Below are 21293 nucleotides of genomic sequence, written 5' to 3'. Positions count from 1 at the left end.
TGCCAGTTTATTCTTCTCTGGTACATACTGTGTTTTTATGTTCTTTAATACCCTAGGAATATTTTTAGAAGCTAAAATAAGTGAATAAAGACATTTCTGTTGTTAGTTTATACTTTTAAGATGCCTGTTCCTTCTTATTTTCCTATTTCTTTAAAGCTACCTAGCTGAAACGGAAGCCACCCACACAATTTTTCTATGAAAATTAGATATTGGCGATGTAATACTTGTACTGTAGTTCCATTCCTCCATCACACACACTATGTCTAGTTTCAGTGGTCTGAACAAGCAAAGGCATGCACGTAATTTATTCCATGAGGGACAGCACATTCATATATTTGCACACACAACTCTTTGTGTATCAGTTGCACGTAATTTAGAATGACTGTTTCTGCTAACTCGAGTGCTCTGTGTAAATTAAATTCTAAATAAAGCTCCAAGTTTTCAGACATATTTTTGTTGTAGCTTGCTCAAGTATTTTCTATTGTCCCGCATGCACATAAGCGCTCACACACACACGCACACACACCCTGGAAACAGCTTTTTGTATTCTTCAGCTTGTGCTACGCAGTAAAATGGTTATAAAAATAACAACATGGCAACAGTTGCTTGCAGATGTGGATGCCATAAACATGTTGCGGTTCTCTTCAGGCAGGCCCAGCGCTGTGCGGCAGCAGCCCCGCTCCGGGCACCGGCACCGGCACCGAGCTCATGTGCAAGTTACACACCAGCAACACAGACGGTGTGCATTAGTTATAGGGAAAACACCTGTGACTTTAATTTGCAAGTAACATATATACATACACACACATGGGATTTGTGCTTCAGAACAACCCACAAACCCACACAAAAATGTAGCTTTAAAAACAAAACAGGGCCGCATAATCTTCCAGGACTGTGAGCGAACAGGCCCCAGAGGTAGCGCGGGTCTGTCCCCTCGCCCTCAGCCGTGCCGGCTCTCCCGCAGGACGAAGCGCTGTGCGCATTAACGCCCAGGTGCGGGCTGTGCGCATTAACACCCAGGCGCGGGCTGCCCAGCGGAGGCTCAGGCTCCATTTCGCTGTTAAAGGGAGCGCTGGGGCCGGGCCGGCCCCGCCACCGCCGCCTCTGTCACGGCCGCGGCTCGCGCTCCTTCGCCGGCCGCCTGCAAACGGGCTCTAAAATGGCGGCGGACGCCAGGGCCGCTGTGCAGGTGAGCGCAGCAGCGGCCTCTCCCCTCACCACGCCGGGCCCCGCGCCGCTCCCCGCCTACCCGCCCCGCGCTGCGGCCGCCCCTGGCGTGGCCCCTCGCAGCCAGCCCGCCCCCGCAGCGCCCCCGGCCCGGCTCCGCAAGCGGGCGGCGCCGGCCTCGCCCCCTCGCTCTGGCGGCCCGGGGGCGCGGAGGCGCGTTGCGAGCTCGGTGCTGCAGGCCGAACGGGGGCCTGCTCGGGTCCTCCCGCGGCGGCGGAAGGAGCTCACCGCCCCCGCCCGGCCTGGCAGCGCGGGCCGGCCTCGGCACCCCCGGCTGGCCTGGGGCGGCAGCGGGCGGCTCGGCTTCCCCGAGGCAGCTGCCCTCAGTGGGAAGGACTTGGCCGGGAGCAGCCGCACTCCTGAGCTCCCGGGAGCGGCGGGGGCAGAGCCGGGGCTGGCTGGGAAGGAAGGAGGCTCCCGAGGCGGGGGGCAGTGAGGCGATCTCAGTTAATGGTGTTTGACAAGTGCAGCTCTTGAGACGCAGCCTTTTCAGGTGTGACTGTCGGACGCAGCGTCTGGGGTCCGTGTTCCTGTGGCGGATGTGTTCCTATGGGCACGGCTGGCTGCCCACACCTTATGGAGTCATAGGATCATTTCAGTTGGAAGAGACCCTCATGATCATCAACTCCAACCATAACCTAACTCCAGCGCTAAACCATGTCCCTAAGAACTTCCTCTAAACGCCTTTTAAGCGCCTCCAGGGATGGTGACTCCACCACTTCCCTGGGCAGCCTGTTCCAATGCCTGACAACCCTTTCCATGAAGAAATTTTTCCTAATATCCCATCTAAACCTCCCCTGGCGCAACTGGAGGCCGCCTTCTGGTGGGGACAGACACTGACCCGCCGGGGTCTGTTCTCCAGACAGCACCTCTGGTTCCGTCTGCAGGTTTTGTTTGTTTAGAAAGAAAAATAACGGCTATTTGTCATAGATTTCTTTTCCCTGTGTGACAGCTGCCACCAGGCTGCTGGCTGCACCGAGTTCCTGGGCAAGCGGCCCCTGTCCCAACATCAGCTTGTGGAGGAAGTGGCTGGTGTGGGTGTCCCGAGTTCCTTCCTGCTTCTGTTCAGAAAGTGCTGCAGGTCCAGCACACCTGCAAGTGCACCCACGGTTATTTTGTGTATGTTCAGTACATCCAGAACACGCTGGAGTTATTGTGCAGCCGATAGAGACCATTCTAGTCTCTATGCCCATCAGTGCTTCCAAGCCATTTTGTATTTGCAAAATTGTACCAATTTTGTCTTTCAAACAATAGTGATCTTAACAATGTCTGAACATGATAACTTGTGTAGTAAAACTTTTTTTTTTTCCTGACATTTTACTTTTTATCAACCACTAGTAACTGAGGTCCATAATCCCTATGCTACCAGCATTCATTGCTTTTACAAATTACAGGACATCAATAATATACTCTGAAAATAAAATTCTATCTACACTTTTCAACATTAAATGTACAGGCAGAGTTTTCTGGATGCATAATTTTAAAACACCGTGTACATAAAGTTGCATAAAATAAAGTTGCAACTGTATTGTGAGGTTAGCAGTTTTCTTGTTGATCACATGTACTGACCTGAGTGAGCAGCTCATTCTCCAGTCAACAGACATTACTTTTTTACTTCATTTCTATGAGCTATGGTTCTCCACAGGAAAAGAAAACTAATGCAACATAATTGTTGGGGTATTTTTATCAGTTTAAAATAAAGACTGCTAATTTAATATCTCTTTATCTCTCTTAGACTACATTATCGTTTGCAAGATGCTGTGACGCATATATTAATTTTGGTGCGCATATTAATTTAGACACAATATGCATACATTGTAATGAATCTATGATTATGCAGTATGCTATACTGACAAATGTATTATATGTTGTCAGGCAGTAGAAAAACAGCTGAAGATCTGCGGCATTAAGAGGAACATAGATGTCTCAATATTATATCTGGCTGGACAGTAAGTAAAATATGTTTTTCTGTTTGGCTTTTACTAAAAGTAGAGCACACAGTTAATGCTAGCCTGTCATAGTGCTTTCCGTATTAGATGCTCTCTGAACATCATTTATATGTGAAACATCGGTAAATCACGCTTATACCTAGTCCGTATATGTTGTGTAGGAAAAAATGGTGAAGATGTGCTGTCATACAGAGCAGAGCTACACTCACAGTGAAGTATTAATAGTTAACTGCCTCAGCCCCAGACACACAATCTTTCTCCAGCAACCCAGGATTGCTCGAGGGTCTGTAAGTTCAGAGAGTTGTGCATGAACTTCTACCACAGGGAGCAGAGGAGTGAGACTTAATGGGCTGATCTCTGCCTGTTGTAACTGGCTCCTAAGGCTGGGTGGAAAAGAGTCTCAAGAACGCAAATGAAAAAACACAGGACCTGCCCAGTCTTAAAAACTGCCAAATTTCTGACCTCCCTGAAGAAATCTGTTATTGCAACAGTAAAACTCATTGGTAGCACCTTTGAAATTACCTGCGTCTCTACCATTAAGAATTGAAGGGAGGGCAGGGCAATATGAAGTGAGCACAAGAACACTTGTTTGGGTCTGGCAGTACTGATCAGAGACCTGATCTCCTCTTAGAGCTTTATGAAACAGCTTAAGATGTAGGGCAGATGAGAAGAAGAAACAATGGTAAGTGAAGGAAGGCAAGGCTTTCATGAGCCTGTGGGTGATCTAGGTTGATAGGGCTGTAAACTGGAGAACGAACATGCTGAGAGGCTACCATAGAAAGATGGAGACGTGACAGGGCATACTTCAAAGTTTTTGAAAAGCATACTTTGAATTTCTGGCCAGGGCATAATTCCAAGTGTTGCATACCTGTCTGCAAGCCTCGCAACTGTGTCTCATGTTTGTACGGTTGATATAATATATAAAGAACTAATGTAGTCTGATAATTCAGGGACAAGGTTTTCAAGGTCTCTAGGTCTTATGAGTGCAAAAGAGAGGTGTTAAAGGATTTCAGTGTTGTCTAGCCTGTGTTTAATATTATAGAAATCAAGTCATCTTGAAAGTCTAAGTGTGTCCACTGATATCTTTAATTTCCTTCCCTATCTCCTGATTTACACTCAAAGTATTTGATGCTTTGTGAAAAGAAACAGTAAAACAGAATTACTGTCAAAATTATTAAAATATGCATTTTAGAAAGAAGAAATCACAATCTAAAGGAGAAGTTTAAATAAAGAGAAAACTACAAGATGCGTATATATTTTTCTAAACAATACAAGAAAATTATTGTAATGCATATGTATAAAAGAATTAAGACTGTGTATACAGTCCTAATAGGCGTATATTCTGATTTTAAATACTTAAGTGTACTCACTGGCTTTGACTCTTTTTTTTTGGTATGGAATAAAAAGAAATGTTCAGATGGCAGATAGAGAAGCGATCTGTCTTCCCATGAAACCATTTGAGAACGATGATGCAAGCTGGCTTCTTTGATGATTGGAGAGAAGTGAATTCCTTTTATTCTATATCAGTGTATATAAGCCTTGAATCTCAGCCAATCTCACTATCAGATCATGCCTCCTTAACTGTTGGTTTGACATAATTTTCTGCTGGCTAAAATAAGAAAATGAAAAAATAATAGGTCAATCAAATTAGAGAGAATGAGATTCTATTTTTAAACTACTACTAATAAATGGACATGAAAATATATAGTTCTGGACACTGAGAGTTGTCATCCTAGGAAAACTGATTAACTTAGCAGTAGGTAGGAAAAGAGCACTGCAGGCCAGAAAGGATCAGTTTGTAAGAGACACACAAAGTCTGGAAGGCATGCAGAAAGGGACAGGCTCTATTAAAATGTTAGAGGAATTAAGCTCTCCCTGAGGCAAATTAAATGCCTTAATACCAGGGAAAAACAAACCAACAAACAAACAAAAACAGCACACACCACAACAGATCAAGGCTTGGAAGTCTTGGAGGTAGTCAAGATGAAGCTGTTACTAGAGAGAGAGTAAAGCCAATTAAAATGTAAACCTGTAAACTAGGTGTAGAATGGCAGTGACAAAGAATATGAGGAAATTTTGCTACCTAAAAAATAGTTCAGGAGTGTACAGGTAGACCTATACAGAAGAATTAGATGGTAGCTCTTTTATGTCCTCTCAGCCCTCATCTGCTTGGCTTTACTACTTGCAGTAACGTATATTCTGGTTACTTGTGACAATAAACATGTATGTATGTATTTGCAGGATTCGTTTTTATGGGTTATTTGAGAAAGCCAAATGAACAGTTCAAAAACCTGGGAATCTAGACACTAGGCTTCACAGTTGGAAAACAAGCAGATCATTTTAGGCTCATGATGTGAGGTTAATTTTTATCAATCGTGTTAGTTCTTTCTGAAACACTGGCCCTAGTCTTGCAATATGTTAAAATCCACAAGGAAAGTTTTATTAAGTCAATTAAAATTCATCGTGTAAAGGTCATCTATAATTATTCTAGAGGAAATCAAGAACATTTCTTTAAAGCAATGAAAAGTAAGGAGGACCAATTAGTGAAAATTACTTGGCAGCTCACTAATATTCCCTGAGTAGTAGGTAATTTTTTATTTATAGTGCATTAGCAATCTCCAAGTGCTAGATACGCAATTAAAAAAAAAACCTTACCAGCACACGGGAGATAGTTCCAGCTTCAGTGGATGTGCAGTTTGACTTAAAACAAGACTGTTAATGAATATGAGTACATACCAAGTTTATGTCAGGACAGGAGAGAAGAGGGGTGAAAATAGAGCAAGAGATTTCACAATATGCACTGCTATGAAAAATAACGAGAAATATACATTGCTGTGCAATTTTCCTTTTAGATTTATGTCCCCAGGATACCAAACCTCTCCTGTGTTCTGAGCAGTTTCTACAAACGGAAAAATACACTGGACTCATGCTCCATGGACAAATAAATGCCATTATGGAAACAAAAATAATCTATCACTTAGTTTGTTCCCATTTCTTTACCACCTGCTACTTTGTTATGCTTTCAGGTGTGTAGAATGCTTACACTGTCTTCGCCATCTTCTTCTTTGTGTCTTTCTCTGCTATGATTTCTACAGAAGTGTGGCTTTTTAATGCTTGGGTAATATTATTTGTAAGAAGTTGAACTGTGTAAAGTGATTAAGCACCATTAATGTTAAGAAATTTGTTGTTTTTCTTCCACCAGAGGACTAAGAAGTATCCCAAGTCTTTCACGGTTTCATAGGTTAAGGTATTTGTGGATTAGCAACAATAAGGTAATAAGGTATTCCTTTAAAGAGCAGAACAATTCATCTATACTCCCTGACTACTATTTCATGATTTTTTTAACATGAAGTCAAGATAATAAATTATTTTAAATTTCCAGGCAAATTCAACTGATTTAAATATGACAGTTTTGAAGAAACAGTATTTTGTTTTAAATTGCAGAGTATAAGCTGATATATTTTCCTTTGGATTCACATCAGATTTGTAAATTTTGTGTATTTAAGAAGCTGAGGTGTTGTGCTAACACGTTAGCAATTAAAGAAAGATTGAGCATATTTAAAACTAAGTTACTGGCAAAATTGCCTGATCGCATACCAATACCTGGGGTCTGGGACAGCAGTTTCCCAGTGTAACTCGTAGCAAGAATACCCTGCCCATGAGTGGGCAGCTCTTGGAACAGACTGAGGGGTGATACAGCTGCGGGGTGTTCTTATAACAACTTCTGGCCTGGTTTTCCAGGAAAGGAGTGGACCCCAGAAAATGTGTAGCTCTTTTTTTTATACCCTTGCAGACATGCTGAGTTTTATTTCCTGGCAGGCTGGTGGATGAAGTGAGGCTCTTTTTTTCCCTCATGCACACACGAGTGACATGTAACTCCTTCAAATGTGCTTCTCCCTGTGCACAAAAAGAGTCACTGAAATGCTGGGGTTGATGTGGTGTCTTCTGTCAATGCAGGCTGTTGTGTCACCTAAACATGTTTGACTTCAGAGAGATTCACAAGCAAGTGGTTAGAGTATGACATTGGGCCACATTAATTTCTTTTGCTTCCAATGCACTGTGTGGTCCTAAATCAGTCACACAAACCATGTGCCTTTCTTTCTGCATCTGTGCAAAACCAGATTATCATAGTTATTATATACTGTAGGACTTTTAAGACAGTGCTCTGTCAAAATCTCCAAACACTACAGCTTCTAGCCAAGTCTAAGCACATTACACCTTACATAAAATAATTTTCTTGACAGTAGAATTAGCTTATTTGGAAATCTCCAAATACATAGCCAACCATTATTAAATGGTTGAATTGAATCCAAACCTTCACCATGAACCACTGGTAATTAAAATGCAAGAAAAGTGATAATAACCACGAATTTATAACCCGCTTTTAAATATCTTACTGTACAGTAATTTACATGACTTACACAATGGGCTCAAGTTCTTAAACACCAGAATTGCTTGTAAATAAATAGCTCTGTGAGCAACAGAAAAAAGTAAATTTACATTCTGTGTCACTTAGGAGTGTATGTATATCTGCTGCCCCAGGCTAACATCAATTACAGACTATCTTATGTTGACTTCTGTGAAAGTCCTGTGGTTGTCCAACGATTAAAAAAACAAAAGGGCAAAAATATGGATGCATTAAAAGCTTGAACTAAAATCACAGGTATTATAAGGCTTTCCCTATTATTTCTAAAGGACACTAAAGAATAAGAGGAAATGGCATAGTGACTAAGCAGAACTAATCTTGCTGACCATAAAAGATAAATCAATCTGATTTTCGCACAGATCTCTACCTTCCTACCTAAGCAGTAACAAAGAGCATTCTTCAGTTGGTCTATATAACTTGTGTGAACAAGCTGCTCAGTGGCTTTCCTTAGGAGAGATCTTAGCTAAATGCTCTAATAGGGAGAGCATATTTTTCTGAACTCAGAAGATTTGAGATATTTATTCTTTCCATAAAAATGCATCATGATAAATTCCAGAATATCCTAAAACACTCCAAACGTGTCAAAGATAGAGAAACACTGCTATGCACAGTAGGTGTGGGTGGGCCTTTTCACTACACAAGGTACAATAAACATTGCAATTACAATAATCATTAACAGGATGTTTTAATTTGTAGCTTGTTTAGCTGTCAAGAGAATCCTTAAACCAAAAGCCTTAAACAGAAATGTAAGAAACTACCTATAGTTAAACAGTTTTCAAGAGACCATGTTTATGTTCTCCAAAGTCAAATTTATACTGGCATATAACAGTTTTCCTAACTTTAATTTCAGATCCAAGATTTAACTTTCTTGATCAAAAACTACTGCTTGACTGAACTCTATCTCAACCATAACGAACTGACAGATATATCAGGTACCCGCCTTCCCGTTTTAGACTGTTGAGCAGAGGCCTATACTGTCCATTGGCATTCAGATTTATAGAAGTGGATAACAGCAAGTACTTTAATGGTTGAAAGCTCCTATGTATGAATAACAATACATGTTAATTATTTTCTTAGATATTTAATTGTTCCAGCATGCTTGAGTGGCAATAACATGATATATTTATCCTGGTCTAAAGGATGAGATGTCATTCACTTTAACGTCAAGCAATTGTAAAATATTTTTGATCTTACATTACTATATTTCGTATTGAAAATAAACATGCAAAGCCCTTTTTACATAATGATTTGTAGTTCCATTGCTGACCAGGTACTCTGTAAGCTGATAGAAGAACCTTTTGATAGCCATTTATGTTTATATGATGAAAAGCTGAGGGCAGTGCTGACAGACCTAACATGAAAATAAAAGGGTAATAGATTAATAAGTTGTCCCACTTGTAAGATAGTCACTAAGGTTCTGCAGTTTCTTCAAGATATAGTTATTTCTATAATCAGAAGTATTTTGCAAAGTTTCTCAAAAATTTTGTTGTAAAATCACATTTCTCTTACACTTCTATTTCAGTTTTGCTTGCTCTTGTATATTAAAGTGGCTTCACCAGACTAGTGAATTTGTGAATGAAGAAGCCAAAGCATTATAAATTTGTATATATTCTAGATATTTTAAATGTTAATATTTTACTTTTCTCTGTCCCTATAAAATGTTGGGATGAGAAATGATGTTGATCAGTTCCTGTCAGATTTTGAGAAAAAAAGAATGTTTGAAAGAAACAAACACATGGGCACAAGTGATAATACCGAAGATAAGATCTGGGCAACCAGAAGGGCCAAGTATCATTAGTAGAGAAATGTAGATGAGAAATACTGCACAGAATTTGGAAAATGAGATATCTATGCCTGGGGTGATATGAGGATGTGAACACGTAGTGTGGGTCAGCCACAACAATATTTTGTAATAACTTTTAAATACATTAATAATTATTTGAACTGGAACTATTTTCTAAGGAAATCACTATTTATTGCTTGTGAGGCAAAGGTGGTATTAGGGATATACTATTGTTTGTGAGACAAAGGTAGTATTAGGCAAGGGTAAAAGGAAGTGAAGATGAATTAATCGAAGTTTACTGTGATATAGGAAGAAGGAAGGGAGGAAGAAGAGAGGATACAGTTGATGTTGATTTGTTGAAGCAAGGGTGATGGGGACAAATGGAAGGAACTGAGATGAAAAACGTTAGGCATATGTTCAAAGGACGTTACTAGAAAGACAAAAGGCATATTGCAATCTCTGATAATTTCTTTTTGGTTTACTAATCTCATGCAAGGTGTTACCAAAAGGCAGAGATGTATAACTAGAATATCAAATTCAGCGTACAGCGTAACAAAGTAATTATCAAATAGAGGCAGTCAGGTATGGTGAGAATAATTAATTGCTTTTCATTTTATTTCAGGTGCTCTGAAACATTTATGTGCATTACAGATTGTGTTTCTTCACAACAACCAGTTACAAAAACTTGTCGAAACAGTGAAGGAACTGAAAGGAAAGATAAGCTTGCATACCCTAAGTAATACCTTATTTTATTTTGCAGAACGCTGAGCAGTAGTTTTTTAGTGTTTCTTATCAGGATGTTTCTTGTCTGTTTCCACATCATTTGCTGGTAGCTTTTGAAACTAAATATCGGTTTCAGCCAAATTAGACAGAAAAAAGAGATCTCTAGCTCATGAAAATTCCATAGCGAGTACCTCAGCTAAGGAAAAGCTGCCAAATGCCTTCAGAAGTTCACTCTTTTTGGCTGCTGGCTGGCCCATCTCCTGGAGCTTGGAGGCACTCAAAGCAGTTTACTGCTACCTTTTTGTAAGGGAACATGGGAGTAGAGCAAGATTATCACAGAGGTGAAAGGAACTGAAAAACGGGTGTTATTGCTGTTTGAGAGTGAGAGTGATAGGTTATAGAACCTAAAGTCCTGCCTTATTAGTTCTGCTGTTCATACAACTTTCTGCACCTTTTTGGCATACTGTGTAGGTTTCTAGACCCTAAGAATAAATATACTTTAGATATTAAATATAACAATATCTGTTAAGTAGCATGCTTTCTGATATACTCTCTGGAAATGAAAGTAGTTTAGACTCTGAAATTTCAAATGAAATTATACAAGACAGTGTTGGCGCCACTAAGTTATGATGTAAGAATTAGCCTCCAGGGAAAGTAGGATTATATGCTATTAACCTACTGAAATTGAAAGTGTCTTTTTCCATGGTTCCTCAAAGAATGTCACCATAGGTCATGCCAAACGCTCAGTACTTTGAAAAAACAGGAAACAAGTTTTGCATCTTAGTGACACAATCAGTGGAGGTGAATGTCATCAAGCCATTACCTCCTTATGCAATCAAAAAATGGAAGGCCTGATTGCAGGAAAGGAAAATATGGCTTGAAAAGTACACTTTTAATTGAACTTGACACTGGGACAAAAATTAAAAAACAAATCAAGTGTTTAGGAAGAGAACATGCAGCCAAATTATTGTAATTTTTTTTCATTATATGCAGGATTGAAAAAAATTGTCTGCTTAAGAATGCAGTTGTTGGAAGTGATTATGCAAAGTCTGGACAAACATCCTGTGTATGAATGGTGCAGTCACTTGAGTCTAATGTTATAGCCCTACCAATTAATAGGGGGCTTCAGCAGGCACCAGGAGTTTGTTGTACGTGTTGCAGCCATCTGTGGGAAATAAAGACAAACAGCAGATAGTTAAAGTGCTGCTGAGTTATTATGAGTGGCAGTCACAAAGACATAGTGAAAACTGGGCGTATACTGGACTAGCCACCACCATAGAAACACAAATGTTTAAGAGAACTATCAAACAATATATAGATCTACTAATCTACCCTAATGAAAAAAATTGTTCTTTAGTTCAAAGATATGAAAGTAAATGCTAATCAGTGGAAGAAACTTAGTAACCTTAACTTCATAGGAATTCTTTTTTGACCTTTGCAGTAATGAAAAAATTGTCAATGTGTTTGTTTCAAAGAGATTTCATAATAATGAGTTTTAAATTAACAGGACTCAGTTCATTCAATAAAAGGCATTGTCCTATTTGAAGTAAAGGACAGCAATAAGTGAACAAAATAAAATTTCAAAGTCATATCCTATATATTGTACCATATTACTGTATAATTTATTTGCCTACTTGCAATATTCAGAAGTGGGAAATGGGTACAGAATTTGCACACTGTAGCTTTGAAAAGGGCTGTGCTCATAATTAACCTTTATCAAAGAAAAACTCTTTTGGGAATGGGAGAGTTCTCAGTGTTATGACATAGAACTTTTTTATTGCTGGACAATCCGATTTAAAAAAATACACTTGCTAGCTTTCAACAGAACTTTTGGATGCATAATAACATTTTATTATTTGTAGCACTTGGGGACATTAGAACTATTGAAATGGACCAGTCTAATACACTATTATATTTCACTTCAGAAGTAGCATGCAGCTGCCAAAACATTGCATTTATCTTCCTTAAGACTGTCTTGTGATATTTAGTCACTGCCCTGCACCGGATTTGTAGCACACCACCATTCTTCAGCAGGCGTTTAAGGAAGACACTCAGCTTCTAAAGATTTACTGAGCAGGTTGCTCACAACTGCTGCCTTTTGGGAGATATGGAGGGTTTCTTTGTGGGTTCACCTTGTGCTCACATCTTCTTTTTGGAATCCAAGATTTTTGTTACGTACTCTGTAAATTGCCTCAACTGATTTATTATCCACAACTGATAACATCTTGCCGCTAGACCTCAGAAAACTGCTTTTGTTCTTCAATATGTTTCTACCACATTAGCTCCTTTCTGCCCCATGTGGGTTAGGCACACTGTTTTTCTGCACTCCAAATAGAGAAAACAGACAAAGCTGTGGAGAGAGAAAGCATTATCCCTAATTTGTAGACACAAAATTGCATGATATTGACAAGAAAGTAGATAGCAGAGCCAAGAATTGATCCCAGATGTTCTGTGAAATAAGACCCTCTTGATCCATACAGTGGTTTGATTTATTGTAAGAATGAGCAGTAGAAAAAAATCATATACTCAGAAATAAACCTACAAATCAGTGTTGATGAAAGGGGACATGCTCCAAGTAGCATCCAGAACCAAAAGTACTTAGTATTGACCCTGATGTGTACCTTGGAAAAATCTCTCTTCGTCTTCATTCCATTCCACTACCAAATGTGCCTGCTTTTAGAGACCTTTCCGAAACATTTTTCTTTCTGGAATGCTATCACATATTTTGTTGACTCAAGAACTGACCGATATATATGTAATATTCTTTCTGATCAACACTTTCTAGAAAATATTGCTATACACTATGTTGTTTGGTGAAAATTGATCTTTCTTTTGCTGCCACCATGTGGGTCTCTTGCTACTTTCAAAGTACAGTGATTTTTATTTTTTTCTTTTAAGAATAAAAATATTTTAAGTTCTCCTCTGAATATGTGAAAAGGCTTTTTTTCTGTGTAGGAGATACTAAATGCCCATTCCAGCCTTACTGCACCCTCAGAATAACTGTGAAATGGCATCAAGCACTGAGCTTTCTTTGGCGGTCATACTTATCCTGAAAAACATGAAATGGCATCTTGTAGTTTACAAGTCTGTATTGAATATTTCCAGACTTTTTTCTTCTTCTAGTATCTCTTTTTTGCTTCTGTAATACCATCTTTTCCTTCCCTAAACTGCTAAAATTACATATAACAGGATTTTTACCCTAGAGTGAATATTAGCCACAGCCTCTCCTCCAAAAGAGAAAAGCAGACCAGTGTAGATCTTGGTAGAAGTTGTCAAAATTATTAATTTACAATTTCTTTTTCGCTTCTCTGATCTCAGGGTAGCAGCCTCCTAATTATTTTTACTGTATCAGAAGAATAGCATTTGTATGAGTAGAAAAATAGCATTATTATATTTTCATTTTAAAAACAAAACAAAATACAACAATGCTCAACAACATTTGTTTGTTAACTGATCTGGGAATGGGCCCATTTCTATTTTAATCAACCTCAGATATCACTGTCATGAAACACACTGATGTGGCATGTCAGATAGGCAGATGTTCCGTATCTGGCCAAGCAGCAACATGGCATTTATACCTCTCTCTGTGGTGCAAAGGTTTCGTTATTCAGGTAATGTGAGTCTGAATGGAAGTAGTTTAGTTAAGTTGCTAATGGGCTTTTGGGTCTTAGTACCTCAAGTCTCAATATAAGTTAGTAGGACCCAGGTACTCAGAAACGTAGGTGCTTTTAAACATTTTATGTTTCTTGAGTTTTCAAACTCCTCATCTGTCAAAACACCAGAAAACGGGGTATTTACATTTTATATTGTGTCTATGGGATAAAAACTTCATATCAACTGTGATAAAGCCTTACATGTCCTAAATCTCATCTGCTTTTAATAACTCTCTCTCCTTACAAAGTTTGTGTCTTTAAGGTGTCACACCTAAAAGACTGCTATTATTTAAAATAAGCATCATCTAACAACACATAAGAAAACTAACAGCAAACACTTAGTGGTTTTGTCTGTATATCATAAAAAATAGAAAAAAACCTTCAAAGGTATGGAGCACACGATGGCACCTTTACTCAGTTCTTGCCTGTGGTGTTTTGCATACTCTACAAGAAGCCAATTCTTGCAGTCTGTGTTTAGTTGGATAATTTTGCATGTGTAAAGAGCCTGTGCTTGGTTTACCCAACATAAGAACAACTTGAGTTTAGTAATTCAAGGTTTGATTTTTGTGATATTTGGTGGGTTTTTTTTGTATACATTTTGCAGACCTATTCCATAACCCTCTGGCACAAGATGCAGACTACCGGCTGTATGTGATACATGCCCTCCCCTCAGTGCAGCTCCTTGACAGGAAGGGTAAGGATTGCTTTCCCCTTCTAATAAGGCATTGACAGTTACTTTTGATTTTAATCAGTTTGGAAAAATAGGTGATTTAATCTTGCCTGTTCTTTTGTATGCATTTGTTGATATAGCAAAAGGTCTAATGAACAGATACCATTTTTTGCAAGATTTGTCAAGCAAATAGAGTTTGCATGGCATAAAGGGCTTCCTTTGTCAAATGCTTTTGATCTCTGTCTTTTTCTATGTAAATTGTGCATGTTTATCTTGGTCTATATATTTAAGGGTGAGATAGCTAAAAGCCTGTCCTTAGAAACATGTACCTACATTTGTGCATTCACAGAATCACAGAATGTCAGGGATTGGAAGGGACCTCAAAAGATCATCTAGTCCAATCCCCCTGCCGGAGCAGGAACACCTAGATGAGGTTACACAGGAAGGTGTCCAGGCGGGTTTTGAATGTCTCCAGAGTAGGAGACTCCACAACCCCCCTGAGCAGCCTGTTCCAGTGTCTGTTGTGTCTGTTACCCTCCTTGAGAAGAAGTTTCTTCTCAAATTTAAGTGGAACCTCTTGTGTTCCAGTTTGAAGCCATTACCCCTTGTCTTACCATTGGTTATCACCGAGAAGAGCCTGGCTCCATCCTCGTAACACTCACCCTTTATATATTTGTAAATATTAATAAGGTCACCCCTCAGTCTCCTCTTCTCCAAGCTAAGGAGACCCAGCTCCCTCAGCCTTTCGTTGCCCTGCGCTGGACTCTCTCCAGCAGTTCCCTGTCCTTCTGAGGGGCCCAGAACTGGACATAATATTCCAAACTGGTATATTGACATAAGTGAGTGTCTTTACTTAAATATGGATAATATCCTCAGCTACCTACATGTTTCTGTACAGTTTAAATAGGTGTATGCACATTTCTTGATGAGGTACATGGTGACCAAACTTTGAAATATAAGTCTTTATAAATCATCAGGAGATCTTTCACAGCTTGTCTACTGTAAATTCTGCAAGGGACAAAAAAGCCTTAAGAATAGCCAGATGATAAACCAGTCAATCTATAAATATGCCACAGTGGACCCAGAAAATCAGCTTTGGTGATTTCTGTCTTTGGAGTGCTCTGTGATTGGCAGAAGGACTGAAAATTACTGGAAAGCACTGATGAAGGTGTCGATTCCTACCCCAGCTTTACCTCATAAGAAAGTAGCAAGGAGAAGTAATGGAATCTTGAAAATTCGCTCTCGAGGAGAATGAGGATGCAGGACCTGAGCAAGGCAGCCGCAGGACAGATGCAGGGGTGGGCAAACCCTGTGGCTCTGTCACACAGGAAAGCTGGTGGAAGGGCCACAGCACGTGTCAGGGGTTGGTGAGGAGCTGCTAGATCTGACCGCACAGCCCTTCACTTACACATTCGTTTTGCACTGGTACCTCCAGTCTGTTGGATATTTGATCTCGTGTTACATGTGCTTAGCATGTCTGTCAGGCTGTTTTACTAATGATTGTCTTTGACTAGGGAGCTGTGACTCAAGCTTAATGTGCTGGAAAATATGTGTTGCATTTACAGCTCTAGGAACACTTCCATAAAACTTCCTAGACTTAAATCTCCTAAATACAGTTATACTGTAATCAGTCCTGGCTTAAGACTTGAGGTATTAACTTGTTATCAAGCTGAACCCTGGACTTTCTATTTAGTGAACTGTTTCTCTAACATTGCAAAGCTTCTTCACCATCTGTGGGACATTACCACAGCATAGTCCTGGCTGTCACCTTTACACAAGACATGCGCCCGCACTCCTGTTACCTCCAGGCATGACGACAGCAGTTCCTTCCTAATTGGCCCCCTAGACACCATGACTTTAAAACTTCCCTGAATGAAAAATGCTTCTGCCAGAGTTAGTTATGTGTTCTAAACCTTTAGCTCACTTCTATTCCACAGCTGAATTACTAAATTAGTATGCAGTTCATGTCGTTGAAGTTAAAATCCACTATTTGATAGATTAATCATATTTGATAATTTATTTGTTTCACTGATAATTATCAAAGTAGGCATACAACTGTCTTTATCTCTACTGTGCAGTCATTAACATATATAGACAGTGGTATAATTTTTCCTTGTTTTTCCACTGGAGACTTAATATTCTCAAATTCTTCATTTAAAATTTGAAGTTATTTTTGACTTAAAGTGCAAAACAGGAAAATTTTAAGCTTTTCTTTTGATTGCACTCCTACAGTTTTCACTGTAATTGAGCAGTGGGAATGGAACTGGCCTTGATCCGGGACTTGTTTTTTGCTATTCGTAAAGAAACTTCCCAATCTTTACTGACTTGTGCAGTAGATCACATTTAAGGGGCATGAAAAGTCTTGCTTTCTAGTTTCTTGGTTTGAAACTTCTGATCCTATGGCATTCAAAAGAAAAAACTATTTTATTGGACAGGGCTTCACGCTAAAGCCTTAGAAAGTATCACTCCATGTTCTCATTTTGAATAGTTGTGAAATTACACAGATTTACACCGCTATTATTACGAAACTGCACAACGACAGCAACAAAGAGTGAATCACCTTCTGTATGTGGATAGATAATAGCAGACCTTTAAATTAGTAGAAAAAATATCAATTTTTTAATATTCCTTTTAACAGCAATTACACAAAGAGAAAGGGAGTCAGCGCTTTATCTTTATAACCGTGAAAGGTCTTGTGTGGTGCAGCCAATAGCTTTTGGAAAGAGAGTGAGTACAGTCCTGGGGCCTCCGTTGGGATCCCGCAGAGCCAGCGCTCAACCAGACAGGAGCCTGACAGTGCCCTCAGGTATTTATAATAATGTAAGGAAAAGCATTCATTTTTACATTATTTGAATTAGGAAAAATTATTGTCATTCATCTGATAAAAAGTTATTGGTTTTAGTAATAAAGTATAAATGCATCGGGAACTCAATGAAGTTGCTTCATAAAGCAAGGAGTAGTAGCAGCAACAGGCAATGAGTCCTTCTTCTAAGGGTATTGTGGCAAGTAAGTTCCAGTCACTCTCTGTAGTTACAGAATTGTCTGTGAAGATAGTTTTTTTTCAATATGTGTCTTGTGAGTGTTTGGTTTTACTTTTATTTAATTAAAAACCTCTCAATACACTTCCAGGCTCACGCAGTGATCAGCATCATAGAGTTTTGATGCCCTCTAGTGCTTTTATAAAATAATTTATCAAAGGAAGTATTTTCTTCTAAATAACGTTTTAAATTTCACGTATCTTGCCTAGTTTTGGAAGCAGTTTCTTTTTTATGCTTTCCAGGCTGAGAATATTTTAATGGTGCCTTATAATAGCATATAAAGTAAGTTTTAAAGAGTTCTTAGACTCAGATCTGGAAGACAGCATGATCCTAGCACAAGAAACACAGCGAATACCACCTGGAGCCTTGTGCCTTGGAGCACAATCCAGAACAAACCTTGAAATCCCACACAATCTTGTCTGCTTTTTGTATGTTTTAAAGATAAGAAAAACAATATTGTGCATAGATGACTGAAATGGTAGCATTTTAAATGGTAGTGTAGATAAAGTTTAGAACAGCAATAAAGTACCTGAATTTGGTTTTTTATGTATATATCACAATAGTAAACCTGAAAGTAGTGTAATTTTGAAAAGGTTGGGGGAAAAAAAAAAGATAGTTTAATCATATTTAATACATTTGTTTTGCTGATATCTGTCAAAGTAGGCATATAATTGTCTTTATATCTACCGCACATTCACATATATAGACAGTGGCATCATTTTTCTGTTATAGAAAAAAAAATGCATGGAAATGTATACCTACAGGAAATAAAACACAAGAACTGCATAAACCTAAAGAAAAACAAAACAAAACAACGCCCCCCCAAAAAACAAACAAAAAAAACCCAAACCAAAACCAAACCCAAACCAAAAAACAAAACAACACAAAAACCCCCCAAACAACAACAACAAAACCCACCAAAAGCCCCCCAGAAACAACAGATACTCATTTCCCCAGTGATTTAATAAAATATGATCTTGAACATTTCAAATCATCTGCTAGTTTTCAGTTTATTTGAACAAGTAATTTAGGATCAGGATCAGCTCATCAAAAGGCTCTACAGCCATTAATATCTTAATTTGAACTTTTTGTTATAGGTTGGAAATCTGGAAATCACACCAAAAAGTAAGTAAGTAAGTTTTAAATTTGCTTTCTTTTGCATCTCTGAAGTATTTACTTAATGTCCTCTTCTTGTACCTAAAACATCCAGTAAAAATGAGCTTTTGAAAACATTTCTAGTCTTTGTATTTATAATAGTTGCAACTCTATACGATTCTTATGAGACAACTTACCCGCTGCTGTCTGAAATTTAATATTGAAAGGGATTCCACATTTGGAAATGGGTATATAAAAATGCTATTTATTTATAAGATCAAATACTGATCACTAGAAAAAACATGCTTCAAATATTAGGGCATCAGAATAGCTGTTCCTCATTATGCCCCAGAAAACTTTCTCCTGACGGGCTTTTCAGAAATACATACTCCGGAAAATATTATGACTTGTAGAATGAAACTTTTTCAGTCTGCACTTGTTGTTACTTTTATTCTGTTTGGTTTCAAAATCATAGAAGTAAATGTAAAACTTACCTCTGTTATCTCTGTGTCTGGACTGAGGCAGTATAAAGGTTGCATTTTAATGTGATGACATTTTTAGATGCTGTCTTTATAAGGGTAAATTTACAAACTTTAGATATCAGGCTTGGTTTTAGTTTCTAGCTTTTCATGTGAAAATATTTGAAAAATTTATTAAAGGAAATAATAAAAGCCTATATATGATGATATCCTTGAACAGTCTGATTTTATACAGCTGCTCATTTTGAGTACAGCTCTTTACAATCCAACTAATTTATGCTTAAAAACGAATTTTTAGCTGCTTTCAGTGGAGTTTGCTTTTCTTATTGATAAGGTTCCTCCGGCTTATGCAGATGCTGAGGCTTCGCAAGGTACCTTGTCATGACACAGTGGCTTATACTCAGTGGAAACATTAGGTTTACATTAGGTGCGTGTTGCTACAAATACATCTTTATGAAATAAGTTCTTATAAGATCAGATTTTAATATTGTATCGGAGTGAGAAGGTTTTGGTTTAACATGAAGCCCTTGTCAATTCTGTCGATGTTGTGCGCCTGCCACTTTTCTCTCCCAGACTGCAGGTGGGGCAGGACACATGAACAACTCAAGCTCACAGTGGTCTGCATTCAGAGCTTGGAGAAGGACTATTTGCACGGTGGCTAGTTAATATAAATAATTAATTATTTAATAATTTGTTATTTAAGAATTAATAATTTAATAATTAATAGAAATATATTGAAATAAATGTGCATTTGCGTTAATGGGTATCATGCCACTATGAAATCATAAAATTAGCTTTACGATTTCCATTGAATCGGAGTATTAAAAGTATACAACACTTACAATTTTTATGGGGAAAAAAAAGCAGTGAAAACAAAGTAACATTTAAAAGTCTACTGTAAATTTATTTTAAATAATTCATAGGCTTTTTTTTTTTTTATTAGAATCCTGTGATTCTGACCTTTTCTCATATTGTTTTGCTTTCTTAAATTGGTAAACAGAAGGAAATCTTCCAATTATTTAAGATTTTCAAATCCCCTCTCTTAGTGTCATTATGACTTCCAACCACTTTCTACATAGAGCGGGTCTAGTGAATTACCTCCAAAGTAGTTTGGAAACCTCTGATAATGCGGACTGGTTTGTTCTTTTTGCAGAGTACCGTTTGAGAACCCCGAAGATGCTGTTTTAGTGCGGGCAATGACAAGATCTGTGATGGAATTTTCCTGTGTTGACTGGAACAAAGTAGCCACCTGTCAAGAAAGACGGCTTGAAAACAAAGTGGAAGAACCTCTTAAGAAGATGACAATCCAATTCAGATGAGGACTTTCTTCTGTAAGAAAAAAATCTTCTTCTCTGCAGTGTGAAGGCAAGCCTCTTGTAAGTTGATATCTCTATAAAACCAGTACACAAAAACATGCATCTAGTTAAATGAACTTTCAGCAAAAAAGAAGTAGTAGTGTAACATTCCTTTTATCATCAGATATGTCATATGGAGAGTGAATAAATTAAGAAAACAAATGATAAATAGGGGAAGTGTCACAATAAAAGTTGATTGGAATGCAATTCTTACCATACTTCTGTTATCAGAAATTATTAAAGCTAAACAGCAAGTTAATTTTTAAGAAACTAAGGATAAATAATTTCATTCCATATAGTTTCTACTGGAGAATTAGACTTACTGTGTTAACTAGCAGTAATTTGTCTTCATCCCTCAAAATACAGGTATGAGAGAGCAACCATTAAGCTTTTCTCATTTCTGACAGGGATTCAAGTTTCAATGTGCTGATTCGTGTGCTGCACGAATGCACTGAGAACTCTTAGTTCTATGTGAATACTCCTTTGGTCTCACTGCAGTGGAACCGTGAGTTCTGCCTGCTGACAGCCAGCTCCCAGCTGTGGCTGCTCGTGTTCTCCCACGACACAGGCCACTGCTTACTGCTCCTTTTGGAGAGCCAGGACTTGCCGTACACTGTGCACCAGCCCAAGGCTGCTGACTGGTTTTAACACACTCTCTTCTATAACCACATGGGTTGTGTGATGCTGTGGCTCCACACCCTACATTGTTGGCTTCTACAGCCTGTTACCATAAGGCAGCTGGTGGGAGATGTGCATATAGATGGAAAATAATACAGTTCCTCCCATCCTCCTCTCACCATTCTGCCAAAGCCCTAAAGTCAATGCTATCTGACATATCAAAACCCTTATTTAGCCTCTGACTTGTCTTCTGAGTAACATGTCACATGAGATGCTT

At 38.6% G+C, this 21293-nt stretch overlaps 1 protein-coding gene across 1 annotated transcript; it reads left to right on the top strand.

The window, feature by feature from the left end:
• Positions 1 to 1159: 1159 nt before the first annotated feature.
• On the top strand, positions 1160 to 20362 carry LRRC72 (leucine rich repeat containing 72; the record flags this gene model as incomplete). Its single annotated transcript, XM_080364206.1, has 10 exons — positions 1160 to 1659; positions 2180 to 2261; positions 3103 to 3176; positions 6379 to 6448; positions 8453 to 8534; positions 10008 to 10121; positions 14366 to 14455; positions 17070 to 17237; positions 18567 to 18594; positions 20197 to 20362. 10 exons carry the CDS (start codon positions 1160 to 1162, stop codon positions 20360 to 20362), a joined length of 1374 nt encoding a protein of 457 aa, XP_080220332.1.
• Between the last annotated feature and the right edge of the window lie 931 nt (positions 20363 to 21293).

The sequence above is a fragment of the Nesoenas mayeri genome, assembly GCF_963082525.1.
Source record: "Nesoenas mayeri genome assembly, chromosome: 2".
Taxonomy (NCBI): domain Eukaryota; kingdom Metazoa; phylum Chordata; class Aves; order Columbiformes; family Columbidae; genus Nesoenas; species Nesoenas mayeri.
The sequence above is the reverse complement of the archived record's forward strand: the minus strand, read 5'-3'. Positions and strand labels throughout refer to the sequence as shown.